The sequence below is a fragment of the Oncorhynchus tshawytscha genome, linkage group LG03 (assembly GCF_018296145.1).
Source record: "Oncorhynchus tshawytscha isolate Ot180627B linkage group LG03, Otsh_v2.0, whole genome shotgun sequence".
Classification (NCBI taxonomy): Eukaryota; Metazoa; Chordata; class Actinopteri; order Salmoniformes; family Salmonidae; genus Oncorhynchus; species Oncorhynchus tshawytscha.
Window position 1 is genome coordinate 5,946,789 of NC_056431.1, and position 26,406 is coordinate 5,973,194.

Here is a 26,406-nt window from a genome sequence, read left to right on the forward strand (position 1 = left end):
TCTCAGACAGGATCAGATTGCCTGTCAGGCGCTGTTCAGGGCTTAAATGCCCCACGAGCGCAATGATTTGGTAAAAAACTGCGTGCGCTTTTACGTGTAGGAGCAAGCATGACCAGAGATGACCAGGGCGCGTAGGATGTCGGCAAAGCTAGGGAACGTGCGGACAGACTTGTGCCACTATCGTATATAAGTCGGTGACGAGAGAGGGAGGGGAGCAAATGCTGAACATTCTTCTAAGCATACAGTTCAGTTCGACACTAAAGGGAGATACGATAACCTATTTGGCACCAAACAGGAATTACGGTAAAATAGCCTATATCATTTTACTATTGTGAAGTTAGCCGACATTTGTATGTGTTCATTTAGCATGAGAAGGGATGTGTTTATAGACAGATTTATTTATAGACTTTAGTCAGTAGTAGTCAACAGGAGGACGCTCTGTCAGAATTAGTGGTGTATAGAATAGAATAGGATGAAATGTACCACTTTCTAAAATACATCATCATGTCAATATCAATCTAGGGAAACGTTGATTTCTTTCTCATTTGAACATTAGAGTTGAAACTGATAGTGAGATGAGGGAGAAAGGAAGAAGAAGAGGGAGGGTTTTATCATCATATCTTTTGCTGCTCAAGCCAGATAGTCTACTGTACAGTGGAGGTTGAATTTGTGCATCCACAGGTAGAATATGCTGTCTGTGCAGCTGCTAGGCTTGATGTGCTTCAAGTGTTTTAGTTCATCACTTCTAATGTATTAAAATGCTTCTGTTTTATTTGTTCTCTGCAGGTGGTTCCTCTGCAAACTGCTGTTTGGACTGCCTACATTGTTAACCTTGCAAATGAGAGCCTCGTTTTGGAAGGAGAAACACAAACAAACGATTTAACTTGGAGTTATTTGATGTTTCCTGAGGAAGTCAGACAGTGAAACATAATTGAAGATGGAGAATATGGAAGCTGGGAAGGTAAGCAACACATTAGGTCTGTCATCTGCTCTAGTATTCTCCCGTGCTTGACTTGGACTGACATAGGTGCTGCTACTCAGCTCTGGTGAACTACTGCCCAAGTCGAGTACTGGTCTTCTGATGACATCATATTACTGATGACATCATATGATTTTATTCATTTATTCATGTTGCTTATTTTTGTTGTTGTTGCAATTACAGTTTTTAACGTTTCCTTCCACAACATAACAATGCAGTTGTAATACATCACCATTTGAACCACATTAGTTACTCTACCATCACACCAGTTGTGCAACAGTATTTATACGACTACTCTTCTCCTTTGAACAGTTCACATTCATTTATCTCTGGTGACTATTTGTTAAACAATCCTCATCCAGCAGCACTGTTTCCTGAGGAAGAGTAGAGCAATGGTTTTTCCCTCCCTGTCTTTGTCTCCCTACCTTTAATGAGTCAGTCAGAGAATGGTATTTACAAGGAGACGGGTGAACACTGCTTTTCCTCTCTGGCATGTAGAAGAACAGGGGCTGGGGTGGAAGGGAAGTGGGAGGAAAGAGGGAGAGAGGAAAGAGAGAGAGAGGGGGGGGTAGAGAAGGAGAAAGGGGATTGGCGGATGCTACAGATACAGGTGGCGTGTCTGAACTTGAGCGAGTGTTTTATTCTCTGGCCTGTACCTGCATGTAGGACTAGGAGAGACAGACAGAATGAGGGAAGAGAGAGTGATATGTTGTAAGGGAGGTGGGTATAGCAAATGATGTGTGAGGTGAGAGAAAGGAGTAGAATGAGTCACATGATAGAGGGAGCAATAGCAATAGTAATAGTGAGACAGAGGGATAGAGTTATAAGCCCTAGAGGCCTAGATTGGCCATCAGACCCCCCCCATGATGAACCCTGTGACCTCAGATCTCCATACATTGACTTAGCAACACAAGGCTTTCCTTACTCTCTATCACTTACATAAAGAGCCTCTAACAACACTGCTAACCTAGTCATGATTGATGATGATACAGATGGATTGGATGCTTATTGTTACTAGATGTGTCTTCATATGGTTGTCTATCTACAACATGGCTTGTCTTTTGAAACAGGTTGCACACTGTTGATTGTCTTCCTCTTCTTTGTGGCTGTTAGGCAATGAGACTTTCCTACCAACCGTTGATGTGAAATGCTGAAACAGGAAAGGGCATCCCACAAACTGTTACCACAAAGTTGAAAGCACAGAATCCTCTAGAATGTCATTGTATGCTGTAGTGTTAAGATTTCCCTTCTCTGGAACTAAAGGGCTTAGCTCGAACCATGAAAAACAGCCCCAGACCATTATTCGTCCTCCACCGAACTTTACAGTTTGCACTATGTATTCGGGCAGGTAGCGTTCTCCTGGCATGCGCCAAACCCAGATTAATCCGTTGGACTGGCAGATGGTGAAGCATGATTCATCACTCCAGAGAACGTGTTTCCACTGCTTCAGAGTCCAATGGCGGTGAGCTTTACACCACTCCAGCCGACACTTGGCATTGTGCATGGTGATCTTAGACGTGTGTGACTGCTCCGCCATGGAAACCCATTTCATGAAGCTCCCGACGATCAGTTATTGTGCTGACGTTGCTTCCAGAGGCAGTTTGGAATTCGGTAGTGAGTGTGGCAGCCCGTACCTCTGGAGACAGTCCAAACACACTCACCAGCCTGTCCTCCAGCCCGTATCTCAGGAGACAGTCCAAACACACTCACCAGCCTGTCCTCCAGCCCGTACCTCAGGAGACAGTCCACCACACTCACCAGCCTGTCCTCCAGCCCGTACCTCAGGAGACAGTCCAAACACACTCACCAGCCTGTCCTCCAGCCCGTACCTCTGGAGACAGGCCAAACACATTCACCAGCCTGTCCTCCAGCCTGTACCTCAGGAGACAGTCCAAACACACTCACAAGCCTGTCCTCCAGCCCGTACCTCAGGAGACAGTCCAAACACACTCACCAGCTTGTCCTCCAGCCCGTACCTCTGGAGACAGTCAAAACTTGGTGATTTACACATCTTTTTTACACAAATCTATAAAGATTTACATAATCTCATGGGGATTATTATTTTGAAGGGTACCCTGTTTTACCGTCTTTACATATCTTACTTCACTTGTAGTAGGCCTATTCATTCAGTTTTCAGCTTGTTTTAGATGACTGGGAATTGTAATGTCACAAGGCCAGAGTGTCCTTCCTAGGGAAATACAATATGCCTGATTAGTACTATCACAGAACATAACACTTTTATCAGTGTAACTTGGGTAATGAAACCCTTAGAGCATTTTATTCTTATGGCACCGGCGTCTGTGTTTTTAGTGTTAGCTCAGGTTACCTCCGTATGCAGTCATTCTGTGTCAGTTGGTCTTTGATTTGAAATATTTTCCAGGACAAGGCCTTTAAGTTATGCCTCCTACACCTACAGTACCAGTCAAAAGTTTGGACACACCTATTCATTCAGTTAAAAAAAAAATGGTACTATTTTGTACTATTTTATTAGTTCTATTTGTACTATAATCATAATCAGTCACCTGGAATAAATTTCAATTAACAGGTGTGCCTTGGTAAAAGTGAATTTGTGGAATTTCTTTCCTTCTTAATGCGTTTGAGCCAATCAGTTGTGTTGTGACAAGGTAGGGGTGGTATACAGAAGATAGCCCTGTTTGGTAAAAGTCCATATCATGGTAAGAACAGCTCAAATAAGCAAAGAGAAACGACAGTCCATCATTACCTTAAGACCTGAAACTGGCTTTCATGATGACCGCCACAGGAAAGAAAGACCCAGAGTTGCCTCTGCTGCAGAGGATGAATTCATTAGAGTTAACTGTACCTCAGATTGCAGCCCAAATAAATGCTTCACAGAGTTCAAGTAACAGACACATCTCAACATCAATTGTTCAGAATAGACTGCGTGAATCAGGCCTTCATGGTCGAATTGCTGCAAAGAAACCACTACTAAAGGACACCCGTAAGAAGAAGAGACTTGCTTGGGCCAAGAAACATGAGCAGTGGACATTAGACTGGTGGAAATCTGTCCTTGGGTCAGATGACTCCAAATTTTAGATTCCAACCGCTGTGTCTTTGTGATAATCAGAGTAGGTTACCAAATGATCTCTGCATGTGTGGTTCCAACCGTGAAGTATGGAGGAGGTGTGATGGTGTGGGGGTGCTTTGCTGGTGACACTGTCAGTGATTTATTTAGAATTCAAGGCAGACTTAACTAGCATGGCTACCACAGATTTCTGCAGTGATACACCATCCCATCTGGTTTGCGCTTAGTTGGACAATGACCCAACACACCTCCAGGCTGTGTAAGGGCTATTTGACCAAGAAGGAGAGTGATGGAGTGCTGCATCAGATGACATGGCCTCCACAATCACCCGACCTCAACCCAATTGAGATGGTTTGGGATGAGTAGGACTGCATAGTGAAGGAAAAGCAGCCAACAAGTGCTCGGCAAATGTGGGAACTCTTTCAAGACTGTTGGAAAAGCATTCCAGGTGAAGCTGGTTGAAAAAATGTCAAGAGTGTGCAAAGCTGTCATCAAGGCAAAGGGTGGCTACTTTGAAGAATCTAAAATAGATTTTGATTTGTGTCACGGTGGTCCTCCTCTTCATCTGAAGAGGAGAGGCGAGAAGGATCGGACGACCAAAATGCGGCGTGGTACGTGTTCATCATGAATTTTAATAAAGAAAACACTGAACACTGAAACACTATACAAAAACAGTAAACAAAATAACAACCGTGAAGCTAATGCGAGCTGCGCTGAAACAAGCCATCACAACATAGACAATCACCCACAAACAAACAGTGCAACCCAGGCTACCTAAGTATGATTCTCAGAGACAACTAATGACGCCTGCCTCTGATTGAGAACCATACTAGGCCGAAACATAGAAATACCCAAATTATAGAAAAACAAACATAGACTGCCCACCCCAACTCACGCCCTGACCATACTAAATAATGACAAAACAAAGGAAATAAAGGTCAGAACGTGACAATTTGTGTTTTTGGTTACTACATGATTCCATGTGTTATTTCATAGTTTTAATGTCTTCACTATTATTCTACAATGTAGAAAATAGCAAAAATGCTAACTTTGGTCCAAACTTTTGACTGGTACTGTATATTAGGACCGTTATGATTTTACATTCCTGTACACACGTAGCCTAAAGCTCATAACATTAAGACAAATGAGATGATCGTGGACTACAGGAAATGAAGGCTGAGCATTCTCATCGACAGGGCTGTAGTGGAGCAGGTTGAGAGCTTCAAGTTCCTTGGTGTCCACATCATCAAAATACTATCATAGTCCAAACACACCAAGACAGTCGTAAAGAGGGCACAATAACGCCTATTCCCCCTCAGGAGACTGAAAATATTTGGCATGGGTCCTCAGATCCTCAAAAAGTTATACAGCTGCACCATCAACACCATCATGACTGGTTGCATCACCGCCTGGTATGGCAACTTCTCGGCCTCAGACCACAAGGCATTACAGTGGATAGTGCAAACGGCCCAGTACATCACTGGGGCTAAGCTTCCTGCCATCCAGGACCTCTATGCCAGGCGGTGTCAGAGGAAGGCTCTAAAAATGGACTAAGACTCCAGCCACCCTAGTCATAGACTGTTTTCTCTGCTACAGCAAGGCAAGCGGTACCGGAGCGCCAAGTCTAGGTCCAAAAGGCTTCTTAACAGCTTCTACCCCCAAACCGTAAGACTGCTGAACAGCTAATCAAATGGCTATCCGGACTACTTGCATTTACCTCTACCTACATGTACATACCTCCTCAATTATCTCAACTAACCTGTGCCCCCACACATTGACTCTGTACCGGTACCCTCTGTATACAGCCTCTCTACTGTTATTTAATTGTTGCTCTTTAATTTTTATTTTATTTATAATTTTCTTATTTTTTAATTTAAATGTGTATTTATTGTTTTATTTCAACATTTTTTACTTCAGTTTATTTTAGTAAATACTTTCTTAATACTTTATTGTTAATTAAGCATTTCACTGTAAGGTTGTATTCGGCACATGTGACAAATACAATTTGATTTGAATTGAGTTGATTACAAGACTGTTTTCAATCTTCAAAACAAATAGTTTTATTTGTACCCATTGTGTTACACTATGACAATTCTAGTGCCTGACAGAAACAGTCTGGCCAGTCAAAGAACCAGAGTTACATATATCAGTACAAGAACAGACTGTTCAGTCCAGGACAATACAACACAAAGCACTCTGTCTTGGTGACACTGCTTTCACACTGTGATATAAAGGGAATTGCCAAAATAAAGGAAACACCAACATAAAGTGTCTTAACAAGGCATTGGGTCACCTCAAGCCAGAACAGTTTCAATAAACCTTGGCATAGATTCTACAAGTGTCTGGAGGTGACACCATACTTCCATGAAAAATTCCATAATTTGTTGTTTTGCTGATGGTGGAGAAAAACTCAGGCACCTCTCCAGAACCTCCTGTAAGTGTTCAATTGGATGGTGGTACTGTCATCCTGGAAGAGACCACTCCCATCAGGTTAGAAATGATTCACCGTAAATTGAAGGTGATCACTCAGAAAGGCTGGGTATTTATTGGTGTTTACCTTGCCCTCTATTGGATTGAGTGGACCTAAACCATGCCAGGAAAATGCACCTTCACACCATAACAAAGCCGCCAGCCCAAAACCCTCAGTTACTCAAGTGTTTCCTTTATTTTGGCAGTTACCAGTATGCCCACTGTTCCCTCAAATCAATCTATCAATGTCCTGTGCAGGTTCACTGAGCCTGTGTGTGATAATGTTATTGATACTGCCATGCCGTGTTATTGTGTCATTTTGGTGAAATATGTAGATATTATATCTGGTGACGCGGTGGACCGAGACCATATGACATAATACTGCTCACTGTGGAAGCTCACTGTGTCTCCTGTAGCAGACATACCGACTAAACCAGGGGTTCTCAACTGATTTTGCCTCGGAACCCAAATTGAACCAGGTTGTCTCAGTTGCAACCCAATATTTGCATCGCAAAAAAGAATCGCCAATATATAATCTAGAACTTTTTTTTAATGCTATATTAAAGGTAAGTGTAGCAATTATATGACAAGAGAACAATATTCCCACCTCTGTCATTGTCATTAATTACATTTTGCACAAATTCTTGATGAAGAACGTGAATAAACTCACTGGCTTGAGACCATAAAATCAACCAAAATAGTGCTGCTAATCTGTATATTGATAATAGTGTGATTGAAGAAAAGTTAGGTTAGGAGATTAAATTATTTAAAAATGTAAGTTCATTATAATTTCTACAGCCTTTCTATCTGGTTTAAGTTGTTTAAGTTCAGACTGGAGAATTTCTTCATTTAAAAAAAAAAACACCCACAACCCACTCAGACACCCACAACCCAATCTCCCGTGACCCAAATTTGGGTCAGGACCAATCAGTTGAGAATCACTGGACTAACCAACACCCATTGATTGGTTATAATGAAAGTCTGTTATGTGGAGCTGCTGGATATTTGACATCACTGCCTTATGCTGTGTTTGTCACGTTCGTTGGAAGCATACATGGACCAACGTGCAGCGTGATCTGGGTTCCACATCTTTTTTATTTAAAGTAAGTGAACCACACAACAAAACAATAAAGAATGAACGAAACAAACAATGAACCGTGACAACAGAGGTGCAACATACACTAACTCAAAACAATATCCCACAAAACACAGGTGGAAAAAAGGCTACCTAAATATGATCCCCAATTAGAGACAATGATAACCAGCTGCCTCTAATTGGGAACCATATCAAGCATACCAACTTAGAAATATGAAAACTAGAATGCCCCCTAGTCCCGCTCTGACCTTAACACCATAGAGAACCAAGGGCTTGACAGTGTTTATGTAGGAAATTAATATATTAGTATCTGGTTCAAAGACGTATAAGGTTTTCAAAGTAGCAAAAAAATGAAACAGCAATTACAAATTCCCTAAAAGGCTTTTTTTATGTTCATCGGACATATTCGAAAAACAGATTCGAAAATCAGATTCGAAAATCTATGAAAATATTTTTAACTTCATCCTTTGAGATTAGTTTTTATCTCTCTGAGTCAACAAAACGAAGTTATTGTATTTTAATATGAAATACTGGTGTTATACGGTATGACAATATTTTGTTACCCTGAATACACTGGAACAGAATAGGATTCGCATCCATTAAATGTTATTAGTAGTCTATTAATAGTAGGCTATACAATGATAACACTTAATCAAAGTTTAAAAGTTAAATTAACTCCCTCTCCCTTTCTCTCTCAAACATGTTTTGTTACTATTTCCTTGCTAATGTTAATAATAATCACTTAACTTTCAATTGAATGCAGGTACACAAATACAATTTCAAGATGCCGACACAAAATAGCTACATAAAATGCCCATCAAACTACTTCAATTCAAACTTGTACAGTCTTGATTTTTCATAAAGTGCCCCAAATATGAAGCAGCTATTAACTAATATAATTCATAATCCATTTTGAATCCATAATTGTGTGTGTGTGTAATATTATATTAACCAATATAATCCATCAGTATTACCTTAATTGCAGTGCAATAAAACATTAACTACAGTGTAATAATGCAACTTAATGTTACGTGTTATCCACCCAGCTTTATACCCCATTCTGTTGCTGACAGAAGCATGAAACCATGAAAAAATACCTTGCTTTTCTTCTGGCTAGTATTTTCTCCCTAGCAACTGGATCTGCTAATCTTTTGTCTGTGTCGTGCAGCCCTCTCCTTATTACACAACGGCATCTACAGTATAAAGATAATGTGCCTTGAAAAAAACTTAAAATGCCGTAAAATAGTTTAAAATTATAATATTTAGAATTAATACAACAAGTAAATATGAATTTAATATGAATTCAATTTAATGATTCAATGTGGTAAAAAAAACATGCAGTAACAACGCTACTGTCATTCAGAATAACGAGTGACATTGTGGTATAACATGAAACTTTTGTTGTGCTGAAGGACAAGTGTGATACTGAAGGATTGATTTCATACATAAACATATTTAACAAGCAGTTCCTTGGCCACCTACAATTGAAGTCAGAAGTTTACATGCACTTAGGATGGAGTCATTAAAACTCATTTTTCAACCACTCCACAAATTTCTTGTTAACAAACTATAGTTTTGGTAAGTCGGTTAGAACATCTACTTTGTGCATGACACAAGTCATTTTTCCAACAATTGTTTATAGACAGATTATTTCACTTATAATTCACTGTTTCACAATTCCAGTGGGTCAGAAGTTTGCATACGCTAAGTTGACTGTACCTTTAAACAGCTTGGAAAATTCCAGAAAATGATGTCCTGGCTTTAGAAGTTTCTGATAAGCTAATTGACATAATTCATCTGCACAAACAATAGTACACAAGTATAAACACCATGGGACGACACAGCCATCATACAGCTCAGGAAGGAGACGCGTTCTGTCTCCTAGAGATGAGGTACTTTGGTGCGAAAAGCACAAATCAATCCCAGAACAATAGAAAAGGACCTTGTGACGATGCTAGAGGAAACAGGTACAAAAGTATCTATATCCACAGTAAAAGGAGTCCTATATCGACATCACCTGAAAGGTTGCTCAGCAAGGAAGAAGCCACTGCTCCAAAACCACAATAAATAAGCCAGACTACGGTTTGCAACTGCACATGGTGACAAAGATTGTACTTTTTGGAGAAATGTCCTCTGGTCTGATGAAACAAAAATATAACTGTTTGGCCAATAATGACCATCGTTATGTTTGGAGGAAAAAGGGGGAGGCTTGCAAGCCGAAGAACACCATCCCAACTGTGAAGCACGGGGGTGGCAGCATCATGTTATGGGGTGCTTTGCTGCAGGAGGGGCTGGTGCACTTCACAAAATAAATGGCATCATGAGGCAGGGAAATTATGTGGATAGAAAATTATGTGGATATATTGAAGCAACATCTCAAGACATCAGTCAGGAAGTTATAGCTTGGTCGCAAATGGGTCTTCCAAATGGACAATGACCCCAAGCATACTTCCAAAGTTGTGGCAAAATGGACAACAAAGGTAGTGGAGGGGCCATCACAATGCCTTGACCTCAATCCTATAGAAAATGTGTGGGCAGAACTGAAAAAGCGTGTGCGAGCAAGGAATCCTACAAACTTGACTCATTTACACCAGCTCTGTCAGGAGGAATGGGCCAAAATTCACCCAACTTATTGTGGGAAGCTTGTGGAAGGCTACCCAGAACGTTTAACCCAAGTTAAACAATTTAAAGGCAATACTACCAAATACTAATTGAGTGTATGTAAACTTCTGACCCATTGGGAATGTGATGAAAGAAATAAAGCTGAAATAAATCATTCTCTCTACTATTATTCTGACATTTCACATTCTTAAAATAAGGTGGTGCTCCTAACTGACCTAAAACAGGGAATTTTTACTGGGATTAAATGTCAGGAATTGTGAAAATCTGAGTTCAAATGTATTTGGCTAAGGTGTATTTAAAACTTCTGACTTAAACTGTGTATAAAGTAATGACCTTGACCTATAAAGATTATCCTTACTTTTCATATTTAATATAGCTTTTTATAAAATAGTAACATTAAAAGTTTGTTTTCTGTGTTGTACTGAAGGACATGTGTTTTTGATACAAAGGTTACTAGAGGGTGAAAAGGTGAAATCATCAAATATTTCAGAGAGATTTACTCACCTCATCACATTGATAGAGGTTCTTCAATAGGTCTTCTTTGTGATGTCACACACTGTCACATGATTACCATCATGTGATATGCTTTAAAATGGCTTTTTACCTTTGTGATACTGAATGACATTGATGAAGTGCAAAAGTCCAGACAAAAGTTATTCAAGATTTTAAATATTTTTTAGATACTGTATGTTGCCAATTATTCTATATATTGTTGCAAACAAACACAATTATCCCATGCGTGTTAATATGTATTTTTAGGATGAATTTCTACATTTTAAAAACACTGTTATCATTAGAATTTTAACCCGGAAAGTTACACAGAAGGACATTTTGACACAACTCCCTTAATTGAATAGTTTGCAACACAAATATTTATGGGTCAAAAGAAGGGTAAGAGTTGAGTGATTTAATATTATATTTATACATATTTATCTTTTTATGTTAAATTTAAATGTCTCGTCTTTGACCCATCTATGTGTAATAGTGTGTGTCATAAAGAGTAGCCTACCTTTGTGTAATAATAACTGATATACTGTCATGTTACTTTCCTATAATATACATTCTCTGTCAAGAGATGTGGTATTTCAGATGAGTAGGTTTTGGTCCTTTAAAAGAGACCACATCAAACAGGGTTTCTTTCCCTGGTCTGGCCCAGGGCTTTGCATAGCAGACATTCATTATAACCAATCAGCTTGGTGCTGCTATGTTGCCCAGCTTTAAATTGAAAAAATAAATACAAATATTTCACCAGGTAGGCCAGTTGAGAACAAGTTCTCATTTACAACTGCAACCTGGCCAAGATAAAGCAAAGCAGTGTGAAACAAATAACAATACAGAGTTACACATAAACAAACATACAGTCAATAACACAATGCAAAAATCTATGTACAGTGTGTGCAAATGTAGAAGAGTAGGGAGGTAAAGGCAATAAATAGGCCATAGAGTCGAAATAATTACAATTTAGCATTAACACTGGAGTGATAGATGTGCAGATGATGATGTACAAGTAGAGATACTGGTGTGCAAAAGAGCAAGAGGATAGATAACAATATGGGGATGAGGTAGTTGGGTGTGTTATTTACAGATTGGCTGTGTACAGGTACAGTGATTGGTAAACTGCTCTGACAGCTGATGCTTAAAGTTAGAGAGGGAGATAGAAGTTATTTTTGCAGTTCGTTCCAGTCATTGGGAGCAGAGAACTGGAAGGAAAGGCAGCCAAAGGAAGTATTGGCTTTGGGGATGACCAGTGAAATATACCTGCTGGAACGCATGCTATGTGTGGGTGTTGCTATGGTGACCAGTGAGCTGAGATAAGGCGGGGCTTTACCTAGCAAAAACCTATAGATGACCTGGAGCCAGTGGGTTTGGCGACGGATATGTAGTGAGGGCCAGCCAACTAGAGCATACATGTTGCAGTGGTGGGTAGTAAATGGGGCTTTGGTGACAAAACAAATGGCACTGTGATCGACTACATCCAGTTTGCTGAGTAGAGTGTTGGAGGCAATTTTGTAAATGACATCGCCGAAGTCAAGGATCGGTAGGATAGTCAGTTTTACAAGGGTTTGTTTGGCAGCATGAGTGAAGGATGCTTTGTTGTGAAATAGGAAGCCGATTCTAGATGTCATTTTGGATTGGAGATGCTTAATGTCTGGAAGGACAACTGACTGAACTCAACTCGACTGAATCATTCACCGAAATGCCACAGCTAAAAAGAAAAAAATCTTCATGCCAGATGATTTCACTTGGTATTTGTTTAAGTAGTAGTTAGTATTAGCATATTAACGCATATTGGACTGGTATAACAGCCGAACCCAATACAATAGGCCTCAACAGTAGAATAAAGTAGCATAAATCCATAGTAGCATAGAGTCTCTATTCTTCTCACAGTTCATCCTCAAGACTCCGGGTCGATCAGGATTGCGAAACATGGTTCCATTTCCACTGTTTTGTAACACCGAGGCTAGCGTGGCAGTGTAGACAGTGACAGCTTGTGGATGCTCAGAGAGAAAGCAGAAGAGAGGGAGAACAATCACAAACAGACTGGTTCATTGTGTATTTTCTACTGTCACTGGGAACAACAAGAGCTTTGTGGGCCAAGACACTGGCTATGATGACAATGACAGAATTATTGTACACTACATCTCCATCCATATGCATTAGACCAGTGGATATCTAATTTCCTGTTTCTCTCTCTCTCTCTCGCTATCCTTTTCTCTGTCACTTTCTTGTTATCTGTTTCTCTCTCTCTCTCTCTCTCTCTCTCTCTCTCTCTCTCTCTCTATCCTTTTCTCTGTCACTTTCTTGTTATCTGTTTCTCTCTCTCTTTCTATTATTTTAACACTCCTCTCCCTCCATCACTGCCTCTCTCTCCCTGTTTTCACTCCCCCTCTCTCTTCCTCCCTCTATCTCTCCTCCATCCCCAGAAGAAGAAGGGAGTGACCTGTTACCTCCTCTACTGCATCACTACAGCCGTCATCGGCTCCCTGCAGTTCGGATACAACACTGGAGTCATCAATGCCCCTGAGCAGGTGTGTGTGTGTCTGTGTGTGTGTGCGCACACACACACACACACACACACACACACACACACACACACACACACACACACACACACACACACACACACACACACACAAGCACACACATACACACACAAGCACACATGGATGTGCTGTTGTTTTCAACGTTGTCTCCCCCTTGTGGGCAGTCAGTGGTAGTACTCATGTGTATTGACTATAACAGTCAGGGCTGGAACAGGGCTGAAACAAATGCCTGCACCCTCTGTACATCTCCAGGACTAGGATTGTAGACCACTTGCCTAAATCCTCAGTGATATTCCCACCCTTTAACCTCTGAAGGTTCTAAGGTTCTGTCATCTCCACTCTCAGAAACTGCGACGGTTCTTCCAGAATGTGTCTATGGATCGTTATGGAGACCCCTTCTCCCCTGGGACTAACACCATGGTTTGGAGCTTCGCTGTGGCCATCTTCAGTGTGGGGGGCATGGTTGGGTCCTTGTCTGTGGGGGTCATGGTGGACAGGTTTGGGAGGTGAGTTAAGGACTAATTATACAAAGAAATGCAGATGTACAGTAAATGTGCGTGTGGAAGTGGTTTTGTATCTGTAATGACTTTGTAGTGTTTAATTTTATTTTATTCCCAGCACCACAATGAGAGGTGTGGGGCATGTAAATATTTGCTCTCAAAGATGAGCCAAAGCCCTTAGTCGATTCGGTGCTGTAATGTTAATTGAGGCTGTAATTTTAATTGAGGTCTTACCTCCTAACCTGGCCTCATCTCACATCACTTCATCACTGTTTATTTAGCAGGCCATTCATGGTCTCTGGCAGGGCACTGTACTAAATGGCTTCCCCCATCTTTCTAACCACCACACATTTTTCCTCCCACTGTCCTTCTTTTCTTTCCCCTTTTCCTATCCTCCTCTCGCTCTCTTTCTCCCTCTCCCCAGGCGGAAGTCCATGCTCCTGGCCAACGTGCTGGCCCTTCTGGGTGGAACTCTGATGGGTCTGTCCAGCCTGTGTAAGTCCTTTGAGATGGTCATCATTGGCAGGCTGGTCATTGGCGTGTTCTGTGGCCTGTGTACGGGACTGACGCCCATGTACGTGGGAGAGCTGGCCCCCACGCACCTCAGGGGGGCCTTCGGCACCCTCCACCAGCTGGGAGTGGTCATTGGCATCCTGGTGGCACAGGTACCACAGAGAGGACCAGGCACTGGTTCACTTTCATTTAGGTTATTTTGGTTCAAACTCTACTGAGTTTATTGTAATTAATTGAACTTAATGTTGTTGAGGTCAATTGATATAAATGCTGTTCATTTCACTGAATGTAATTGACCGATCTCCTTTTTCTGTACAATCAAGTCAGTTAAATCTGTTTTAGTTTGAGAATTACTTTTTCTACTACCTTAAGCTTTAACCCTGGCCATCCTGTTGTCCCTCTCTCTGCTCTGTAGGTCTTTGGTCTGGAGTTTCTGCTGGGGTCAGACTCCCTGTGGCCCCTCCTGCTGTCCCTGACGGCCATCCCTGCTGTGGTGCAGAGCATCATGTTGCCCTTCTGCCCAGAGAGCCCCCGCTACCTCCTCATCAGCCTCAACCAGGAGGAGGAGGCTCGCAAAGGTCAGGGAGAGGAGACATGTTACTGATCATATTACACATAGGAGATGTTACTGATCATATTACACATAGGAGATGTTACTGATCATATTACAGATAGGATATGTTACTGATCATATTACACACAGGAGATGTTACTGATCATATTACACATAGGATATGTTACTGATCATATTACACATAGGATATGTTACTGATCATATTACACATAGGATATGTTACTGATCATATTACACATAGGATATGTTACTGATCATATTACACATTACACATAGGATATGTTACTGATCATATTACACATAGGATATGTTACTGATCATATTACACATAGGATATGTTACTGATCATATTACACGTAGGATATGTTACTGATCATATTACACGTAGGAGATGTTACTGATCATATTACACATAAAAGATGTTACTGATCATATTACACATAGGAGATGTTACTGATCATATTACAGATAGGATATGTTACTGATCATATTACACATAGGAGATGTTACTGATCATATTGCACATAGGAGATGTTACTGATCATATTACACATAGGAGATGTTACTGATCATATTGCACATAGGAGATGCTACTGATCATATTACACCTAGGAGATGTTATTGATCATATTAAACCTAGGAGATGTTATTGATCATATTACACATAGGATATGTTATTGATCATATTACACCTAGGAGATGCTACTGATCATATTACACCCAGGAGATGTTATTGATCATATTAAACCTAGAGATGCTACTGATCATATTACACCTAGGAGATGTTATTGATCATATTAAACCTAGGAGGTGTTACTGATCATATTACACATAGGATATGTTACTGATCATATTACACATAGGAGATGTTACTGATCATATTACACATAGGATATGTTACTGATCATATTACACATAGGATATGTTACTGATCATATTACACATAGGATATGTTACTGATCATATTACACATAGGATATGCGACTGATCATATTACACACAGGATATGTTACTGATCATATTACACCTAGGATATGTTACTGATCATATTACACATAAAATATGTTACTGATCATATTACACATAGGAGATGTTACTGATCATATTACACATAGGAGATGTTACTGATCATATTACAGATAGGATATGTTACTGATCATATTACACACAGGAGATGTTACTGATCATATTACACATAGGATATGTTACTGATCATATTACACATAGGATATGTTACTGATCATATTACACCTAGGAGATGTTATTGATCATATTAAACCTAGGAGATGTTATTGATCATATTACACATAGGATATGTTATTGATCATATTACACCTAGGAGATGCTACTGATCATATTACACCCAGGAGATGTTATTGATCATATTAAACCTAGGAGATGCTACTGATCATATTACACATAGGATATGTTACTGATCATATTAAACCTAGGAGATGTTACTGATCATATTACACATAGGATATGTTACTGATCATATTACACATAGGAGATGTTACTGATCATATTACACATATGAGATGTTACTGATCATATTACACATAGGAGATGTTACTGATCATATTACAGATAGGATATGTTACTGATCATATTACACATAGGAGATGTTACGAATCATATTAAACCTAGGAGATGATACTGATCATATTGCACATAGGAGATGCTACTGATCATATTAAACCTAGGAGATGTTATTGATCATATTGCCTAGCACTCATTTAGGGAACTTTATTATTTGACCGTTTTCTTAGAAACTATGTGGTGTAAAAGTATTTTACATGACAATTACTCTGTTATTTATTTGGGATTCATTAGTATCAGAAAGTACCTAGTATTTAAAAAATATCTCGCCCTCCCTCCAGCCCTGGTGCGTCTGCGTGGCTGTGAGGATGTAAGTGATGACATCCAGGAGATGAAGGAAGAAGGGATGAAGATGGCCATGGAGAAGAAGGTCACTATTCCAGAACTCTTCCGTTCGCCAGCCTACCGTCAGCCAATCATCATCGCCATCATCCTGCAGCTCTCCCAGCAGCTCTCTGGCATCAATGCGGTGAGTAGACTACAACTCCCACAATGCAACATAATTAGGGAGTTCTTCCATACTACATAATTTAACTAAGGTAAACATCAGGGAAAAGCCTTTATGAGGAAATGGCAGCAGTTTTACAGGCGCCCAACCAATTGTGCTATTATGTGTTTTTTTTCACGTTATTTGTAACTTATTTTGTACATAATGTTTCTGCGACCGTATCTTCCAGCAAAAAAAGAGCTTCTTGATATCAGGACAGAGATCACTCACCTCGGATTAAACAAAGAGCTTCTTGATATCAGGACAGAGATCACTCACCTCGGATTAGACAAAGAGCTTCTTGATATCAGGACAGAGATCACTCACCTCGGATTAGACAAAGAGCTTCTGGATATCAGGACAGCGATCACTCACCTCGGATTAGACAAAGAGCTTCTGGATATCAGGACAGCGATCACTCACCTCAGATTAGACAAAGAGCTTCTGGATATCAGGACAGCGATCATTCATCTCGGATTAAACAAAGAGCTTCTGGATATCAGGACAGCGATCATTCATCTCGGATTAAACAAAGAGTTTCTTGATATCAGGACAGCGATCATTCATCTCGGATTAAACAACGAGCTTCTTGATATCAGGACAGCGATCATTCATCTCGGATTAAACAAAGAGCTTATTGATATCAGGACAGCGATCATTCATCTCGGAATAAACAAAGAGCTTCTGGATATCAGGACAGCGATCATTCATCTCGGATTAAACAAAGAGCTTCTGGATATCAGGACAGCGATCATTCATCTCGGATTAAACAAAGAGTTTCTTGATATCAGGACAGCGATCATTCATCTCGGATTAAACAACGAGCTTCTTGATATCAGGACAGCGATCATTCATCTCGGATTAAACAAAGAGCTTATTGATATCAGGACAGCGATCATTCATCTCGGAATAAACAAAGATTTTTTTTTCAACAAGCAAGTCGCACAGACGTACAAAGCTCTCCCTTGCCCTCCATTTGGTAAATGCGACCACAACTCTATCCTCCTGATTCCTGCTTACAAGTTAAAATAAAAGCAGGAAGCACCAGTGACTCGGTCTATGAAAAAGTGGTCAGATGAAGCAGATGGAACAGACTGGAACATGTTCCGGGATTCTTCCGAAGGCATTGAGGAGTACACCACATCAGTCACTGGCTTTATCAATGAGTGTATCGAGGACGTCGTCCCCACAGTGGCTGTACAGTGTCTTGCGAAAGTATTCGGCCCCCTTGAACTTTGAGACCTTTTGCCACATTTCAGGCTTCAAACATAAAGATATAAAACTGTATTTTTTGTGAAGAATCAACAACAAGTGGGACACAATCATGAAGTGGAACGACATTTATTGGATATTTCAAACTTTTTTAACAAATCAAAAACTGAAAAATTGGGCGTGCAAAATTATTCAGCCCCTTTACTTTCAGTGCAGCAAACTCTCTCCAGAAGTTCAGTGAGGATCTCTGAATGATTCAATGTTGACCTAAATGACTAATGATGATAAATACAATCCACCTGTGTGTAATCAAGTCTCCGTATAAATGCACCTGCACTGTGATAGTCTCAGAGGTCCGTTAAAAGCGCAGAGAGCATCATGAAGAACAAGGAACACACCAGGCAGGTCCGAGATACTGTTGTGAAGAAGTTTAAAGCCGGATTTGGATACAAAAAGATTTCCCAAGCTTTAAACATCCCAAGGAGCACTGTGCAAGCGATAATATTGAAATGGAAGGAGTATCAGACCACTGCAAATCTACCAAGACCTGGCCGTCCGTCTAAACTTTCAGCTCATACAAGGAGAAGACTGATCAGAGATGCAGCCAAGAGGCCCATGATCACTCTGGATGAACTGCAGAGATCTACAGCTGAGGTGGGAGACTCTGTCCATAGGACAACAATTAGTCATATATTGCACAAATCTGGCCTTTATGGAAGAGTGGCAAGAAGAAAGCCATTTCTTAAAGATATCCATAAAAAGTGTCGTTTAAAGTTTGCCACAAGCCACCTGGGAGACACACCAAACATGTGGAAGAAGGTGCTCTGGTCAGATGAAACCAAAATTGAACTTTTTGGCAACAATGCAACACGTTATGTTTGGCGTAAAAGCAACACAGCTCAACACCCTGAACACACCATCCCCACTGTCAAACATGGTGGTGGCAGCATCATGGTTTGGGCCTGCTTTTCTTCAGCAGGGACAGGGAAGATGGTTAAAATTGATGGGAAGATGGATGGAGCCAAATACAGGACCATTCTGGAAGAAAACCTGATGGAGTCTGCAAAAGACCTGAGACTGGGACAGATATTTGTCTTCCAACAAGACAATGATCCAAAACATAAAGCAAAATCTACAATGGAATGGTTCAAAAATAAACATATCCAGGTGTTAGAATGGCCAAGTCAAAGTCCAGATCTGAATCCAATCGAGAATCTGTGGAAAGAACTGAAAACTGCTGTTCACAAATGCTCTCCATCCAACCTCACTGAGCTCGAGCTGTTTTGCAAGGAGGAATGGGAAAAAAATGTCAGTCTCTCGATGTGCAAAACTGATAGAGACATACCCCAAGCGACTTACAGCTGTAATCGCAGCAAAAGGTGGCGCTACAAAGTATTAACTTAAGGGGGCTGAATAATTTTGCACGCCCAATTTTTCAGTTTTTGATTTGTTAAAACAGTTTGAAATATCCAATAAATGTTGTTCCACTTCATGATTGTGTCCCACTTGTTGTTGATTCTTCACAAAAAAATACAGTTTTATATCTTTATGTTTGAAGCCTGAAATGTGGCAAAAGGTCGCAAAGTTCAAGGGGGCCGAATACTTTCGCAAGGCACTGTATATGCATAGTCACCGTAACTATACATTCATGTACATACTACCTCAATCAGCCTGGCTAACCGTTGTCTGTATGTAGCCTCGCTACTTTTATAGCCTCGCTACTGTATATAGCCAGTCTTTTTACTGTTGTTTTATTTCTTTGCCAACCTATTGTTCACCTAATACCTTTTTTGCACTATTGGTTAGAGCCTGTAAGAAAGCATTTCACTGTAAGGTCTACACCTGTTGTATTCGGCGCACGTGACAAATAAACTTTGATTTGATTTAAGTTGGACAGAGAGTTTTTCCTTCTCTTAATCCATGACCCCTGATCTAACAGTACAGTTGGAAGCAATATGGTGGAAACCTATCCAGCCCTTTTATAAATTAGTAATGAAGGAAAGGAAACGAGGAAAGAGAAGCATAACCACAGATTTCAAAAGAATAAGTTCACAATGAGCCTTTCCAGATCAAGTTATTGCGTATAGGCATATGTAGTAGGACGTGTAATGTTGCAACTCTCACAGTTCTACGGAAGTCACAGTTCAACATTAGAATACTGAAACTAAATGATTCAGTGAAGAGATGCCAACATACAGAGACTGTCAAGTCACCACCTCCTCTTCGGCCCAGAGGCTGAGGAAGGAAGCGTTTGATTAAGTGGAATGGATGTAGCATAATAACATGATTGGCTAGCGAGATGATCACCCTAAGATCTAATGGAGATGGCGCAATGACATTTAGACTGGGCCTAATTCAGATGGATGTTAGAGGGCACTTTTAATGAACAATGTGTTTGTTTCATATGATTGTGTTTTGCTTTTCGTGTTTTGTGTTTGATGTGTTTATAGATATATGTAGTGTAATGGTTGTTTATTGATGTGTATATAGATATATATAGTGTAATGGTTGTTTATTGATGTGTATATAGATATGTATAGTGAAACTGTTGTTTATTGATGTGTATATAGATATATATAGTGTAATGGATGTTTATTGATGTGTATATAGATATATATAGTGTAATGGATGTTTATCGATGTGTATATAGATATATATAGTGTAATGGTTGTTTATTGATGTGTATATAGATATATATAGTGTAATGGATGTTTATTGATGTGTATATAGATATATATAGTGTAATGGATGTTTATCGATGTGTATATAGATATATATAGTGTAATGGTTGTTTATCGATGTGTATATAGTAAATGGGTGTTTATTAATGTGTATATAGATATATATAGTGTAATGGATGTTTATTGATGTGTATATAGATATATATAGTGTAATGGTTGTTTATTGATGTGTATATAGTAAATGGGTGTTTATTAATGTGTATATAGATATATATATATATATAGTGTAATGGATGTTTATTGACGTGTATATAGATATATATAGTGTAATGGTTGTTTATTGATGTGTATATAGATATATATAGTGTAATGGATGTTTATTGATGTGTATATAGATATGTATAGTGTAATGGATGTTTATTGATGTGTATATAGATATATATAGTGTCATGGTTGTTTATTGATGTGTATATAGATATATATAGTGTAATGGATGTTTATTGGTGTGTATATAGTGTAGTGGGTGTTTATTGATGTGTATATAGATATGTATAGTGTAATGGTTGTTTATTGATGTGTATAAAGATATATATAGTGTAATGGATGTTTATTGATGTGTATATAGATATATATAGTGTAATGGATGTTTATTGATGTGTATATTGATATATATATATAGTGTAATGGATGTTTATTGACGTGTATATAGATATGTATAGTGTAATGGTTGTTTATTGATGTGTATATAGTAAATGGGTGTTTATTGACGTGTATATAGATATATATAGTGTAATGGATGTTTATTGATGTGTATATAGATATATATAGTGTAATGGATGTTTATTGATGTGTATATAGATATATATATAGTGTAATGGATGTTTATTGATGTGTATATAGATATATATATATAGTGTAATGGATGTTTATTGATGTGTATATAGATATATATATAGTGTAATGGATGTTTATTGATGTGTATATAGATATATATATAGTGAAACTGTTGTTTATTGATGTGTATATAGATATATATATATATAGTGTAATGGATGTTTATTGATGTGTATATAGATATATATAGTGTAATTGTTGTTTATTGATGTGTATATAGATATATATAGTGTAATGGATGTTTATTGATGTGTATATAGATATATATATAGTGTAATGGATGTTTATTGACGTGTATATAGATATATATAGTGTAATGGATGTTTATTGATGTGTATATAGATATATATAGTGTAATGGATGTTTATTGATGTGTATATAGATATATATAGTGTAATGGATGTTTATTGATGTGTATATAGATATATATATATAGTGTAATGGATGTTTATTGATGTGTATATATATATATGTAATGGATGTTTATTGATATATATATATATATATAGTGTAATGGATTTTTTGATTGATGTGTATATAGATATATATATATATATATATATAGTGTAATGGATGTTTATTGATGTGTATATAGATATATATAGTGTAATGGATGTTTATTGATGTGTATATAGATATATATAGTGTAATGGATGTTTATTGATGTGTATATAGATATATATAGTGTAATGGATGTTTATTGATGTGTATATAGATATATATAGTGTAATGGATGTTTATTGATGTGTATATAGATATATATAGTGTAATGGATGTTTATTGATGTGTATATAGATATATATAGTGTAATGGATGTTTATTGATGTGTATATAGATATATATATAGTGTAATGGATGTTTATTGACGTGTATATAGATATATATAGTGTAATGGATGTTTATTGATGTGTATATAGATATATATAGTGTAATGGTTGTTTATTGATGTGTATATAGATATATATAGTGTAATGGATGTTTATTGATATGTATATAGATATATATAGATATGTATAGTAAAACTGTTGTTTATTGGTGTTCATGCAGGGCTCATCTGCTAAAGAGACTGTGGTCTCAGCATGACTCCCTTCTTAAATAAAAGTTACATAAAACAATTATAAATACAGCATCAATCAAACCCAGATGGCCACAGAACACACTGAAACAACAACCCTCTCTGTCTGTAGGAGTAAACATGGGTCGACAACAAATAGATTTAACTAGATACATATCCTCATATTGGTTATGGTCAATAATCAACTTCCTCTCCCTCTCTCCTACTTCCTCCTCAGGTATTCTACTATTCGACAGGTATATTTGACACTGCCGGGGTGACCCAGCCCATCTACGCCACTATAGGAGCTGGGGTGGTCAACACTCTATTCACAGTGGTGTCTGTAAGTATTTTAACACATATCTGGTCAAGTATAATAATACAGAAATAGTACAGTTTGATAGTGCACTACCTTAGACCAGACTATATGAAATGTGATACCCTTGGACACATTCTAAGCACTTCCTTGTTTGATTCACAGCTCTTCTTGGTGGAGAGGGCGGGACGAAGGACCCTGCACCTCATCGGATTGGCTGGAATGGCTATCAGTGCTCTGCTCATGACCATCTCCCTCTCATTGGTGGTGAGTTTCAATCTCGGCTGTCTATCATTTCAAATGTCAAGAACCCGACAATAACTATTCTTGTCACACCATAAAAATCCTTGACTGGATTTTATTCCACTGCTTAACATGTTTGATCCCTCCATTCCCTCCCTCCTCTCTGAGTAGAAGACCAACCCGTCTCTGAGCTACCTGGCCATCGTGGCGGTGTTTGCCTTTGTGGCCAGTTTTGAGATGGGTCCAGGTCCTATCCCATGGTTCATAGTTGCTGAGTTGTTCTCCCAGGGGCCTCGGCCTGCAGCTATGGCCGTCGCCGGCTGCTCCAACTGGACCGCCAACTTCCTGGTCGGGCTTGGCTTCCCCAAACTGGAGGTTGGTTCTTCTTCCTCATCCTACCCCTCGTACTACAGACACCTATGTATATGTATCAAGATAAATCTGCAGGCCTCAAAGCTGAATGAATGGGATTGGCACCGTTATAAGACCAAAACATCAGACATACTTTACAGCTTAGATTGTGTTTCTCTCTAACCTCCTCTCTCTCTCTCCTTTACAGGAGCTGTGTGGTCCTTACGTCTTCATCATCTTCATGATCTTCCTCATATTCTTCTTCGTCTTCACCTACTTCAAAGTCCCGGAGACCAAGGGGCGAACCTTTGATGACATTGCCAAAGGATTCGCCGGCACTGCAGGAGCCCAATCTCCTCCCCCAGAGGGTATGGTCACCCTGCCCGTCTCCCCGACGACGGAGAAAGTTCCAATGGTTGAGTTTCCGACGGAAGAGAAGTAAAATAAGTGATCGTCAACGAATCCGTAGATAGTGGAACAGTTAGAGAACAGGGTTACAGGGTTAGACAAGCCCCTTGTGCATAGATACTGTAATGTAGGGAGTATAACTTTTTTTAATCCATTTGAGGTTGAATTGGACTTTTAAAGTGCAGGACTAGAGATATGCACTGTTATGGAGAGGAGCTTCCATATGAAATAGCAGCTTAAGTGTCGGGTGTGTGTATAGTGTGTGTGTTGGGAATAGGGTTGGGGATGATAATGCAGGCATCATGAGAGTACGTGTCAAAGAGGATTTATTGTTTACTGTGTGTCAGTGTGTGCATGTGTGTGTGTGTGTGCCTTCAGTCATTTTCATTTAAACTACCTAAAGTATTTATTACTGTAAGTTATTAATGATAATTTGTAATGATCTTTTACCAATGCCCAAGTCATTTATGACATTTATTTTTAGCTGACTTAACTCATAGACGCCAATCATTAGTTAATCAATGACCAATTTTACTACTGTACTTTTTAATGATTGGCATTACAAGTAAAAACCTTTATACTTATAGCATTTATAAGGATAAACATTCCAACAAATATGTTCAGTAATAAACTTCCCATATTGTCCTTCACTTGGGTTAAAATGGGAATAGGATTTGGGTTGATGTGTACTGAGTTCAGTGGGTTTGGGAGGGCAGTACGGGAACCTAAACATCCTCTCTGCCTGGTGTATCCTAACCCAGCCTATCTGTCTCTCTGCCTGGTGTATCCTAACCCAGCCTATCTATCTCTCTGCCTGGTGTATCCTAACCCAGCCTATCTATCTCTCTGCCTGGTGTATCCTAACCCAGCCTATCTATCTCTCTGCCTGGTGTATCCTAACCCAGCCTATCTGTCTCTCTGCCTGGTGTATCCTAACCCAGCCTATCTGTCTCTCTGCCTGGTGTATCCTAACCCAGCCTATCTATCTCTCTGCCTAGTGTATCCTAACCCAGCCTATCTGTCTCTCTGCCTGGTGTATCCTAACCCAGCCTATCTATCTCTCTGCCTGGTATATCCTAACCCAGCCTATCTATCTCTCTGCCTGGTATATCCTAACCCAGCCTATCTGTCTCTCTGCCTGGTGTATCCTAACCCAGCCTATCTGTGTCTCTGCCTGGTGTATCCTAACCCAGCCTATCTGTGTCTCTGCCTGGTGTATCCTAACCCAGCCTATCTGTCTCTCTGCCTGGTGTATCCTAACCCAGCCTATCTGTCTCTCTGCCTGGTGTATCCTAACCCAGCCTATCTGTCTCTCTGCCTGGTGTATCCTAACCCAGCCTATCTGTCTCTCTGCCTGGTGTATCCTAACCCAGCCTATCTATCTCTCTGCCTGGTGTATCCTAACCTAGCTTTTACATCTCTGGAGCCTGACCTTGAACTGCTACAGAGACTCAACAGCACGGACGTGTCTCTCCCTGAACACTGCGCCAGCTAGAACACTGGCATGGCTCACCCATATTTGTGGCTTCTGTCTGCGTCATCAGACTACATACAGTGAGGGAAAAAAGTATTTAATCCCCTGCTGATTTTGTACGTTTGCCCACTGACAAAGAAATGATCAGTCTATAATTTTAATGGTAGGTTTATTTGAACAGTGAGAGACAGAATAACAACAAGAAAATCCAGAAAAACACATGTCAAAAATGTTATAAATTGATTTGCATTTTAATGAGGGAAATAAGTGTTTGACCCCCTCTCAATCAAAAAGATTTCTGGCTCCCAGGTGTCTTTTATACAGGTAACGAGCTGAGATTAGGAGCACACTCTTAAAGGGAGTGCTCCTAATCCCAGTTTGTTACCTTTATAAAAGACACCTGTCCACAGAAGCAATCAATCAATCAGATTCCAAACTCTCCACCATGGCCAAGACCAAAGAGCTTTCCAAGGATGTCAGGGACAGGATTGTAGACCTACACAAGGTTGGAATGGGCTACAAGACCATTGCCAAGCAGCTTGGTGAGAAGGTGACAAAAGTTGGTGCGATTATTTGTAAATGGAAGAAACACAAAAGAACTGTCAATCTCCCTCGGCCTGGGGCTCCATGCAAGATCTCACCTCATGGAGTTGCAATTATCATGAGAACGGTGAGGAATCAGCCCAGAGCTACACGGGAGGATCTTGTCAATGATCTCAAGGCAGCTGGGACCATAGTCACCAAGAAAACAATTGGTAACACACTACGCCGTGAAGGACTGAAATCCTGCAGCGCCCGCAAGGTCCCCCCTGCTCAAGAAAGCACATATACATGCCCGTCTGAAGTT

The 26,406-nt window shown here is 39.6% G+C and overlaps 1 protein-coding gene across 2 annotated transcripts; it reads left to right on the top strand.

Moving 5' to 3' along the window:
* slc2a3b (solute carrier family 2 member 3b) lies at positions 1 to 24,943 on the top strand. 2 transcript variants are annotated; one of them, XM_024405720.2, is made up of 11 exons: positions 1 to 303; positions 787 to 961; positions 13,137 to 13,238; positions 13,599 to 13,759; positions 14,178 to 14,418; positions 14,682 to 14,844; positions 16,721 to 16,908; positions 23,006 to 23,110; positions 23,249 to 23,350; positions 23,498 to 23,701; positions 23,886 to 24,943. In XM_024405720.2, the coding sequence occupies exons 2-11, from the start codon at positions 938 to 940 to the stop codon at positions 24,117 to 24,119; spliced, it is 1,524 nt and encodes a 507-aa protein (XP_024261488.1). In that variant the 5' UTR covers positions 1 to 303; positions 787 to 937; the 3' UTR covers positions 24,120 to 24,943. The 2 variants fall into 2 exon arrangements, with proteins under 2 accessions (XP_024261488.1, XP_024261485.1); XM_024405717.2 differs by having other exon boundaries at positions 3 to 303; positions 13,134 to 13,238.
* Positions 24,944 to 26,406: the final 1,463 nt, after the last annotated feature.

Coding starts and splice junctions, on each gene's coding strand:
- slc2a3b (XM_024405717.2), top strand. CDS start 938: ATGGAGAATATGGAAGCTGGGAAG. Junction 962..13,133: donor AGAATATGGAAGCTGGGAAG/GTAAGCAACACA, acceptor CTCCATCCCCAG/AAGAAGAAGGGAGTGACCTG. Junction 14,419..14,681: donor TTGGCATCCTGGTGGCACAG/GTACCACAGAGA, acceptor TCTGCTCTGTAG/GTCTTTGGTCTGGAGTTTCT.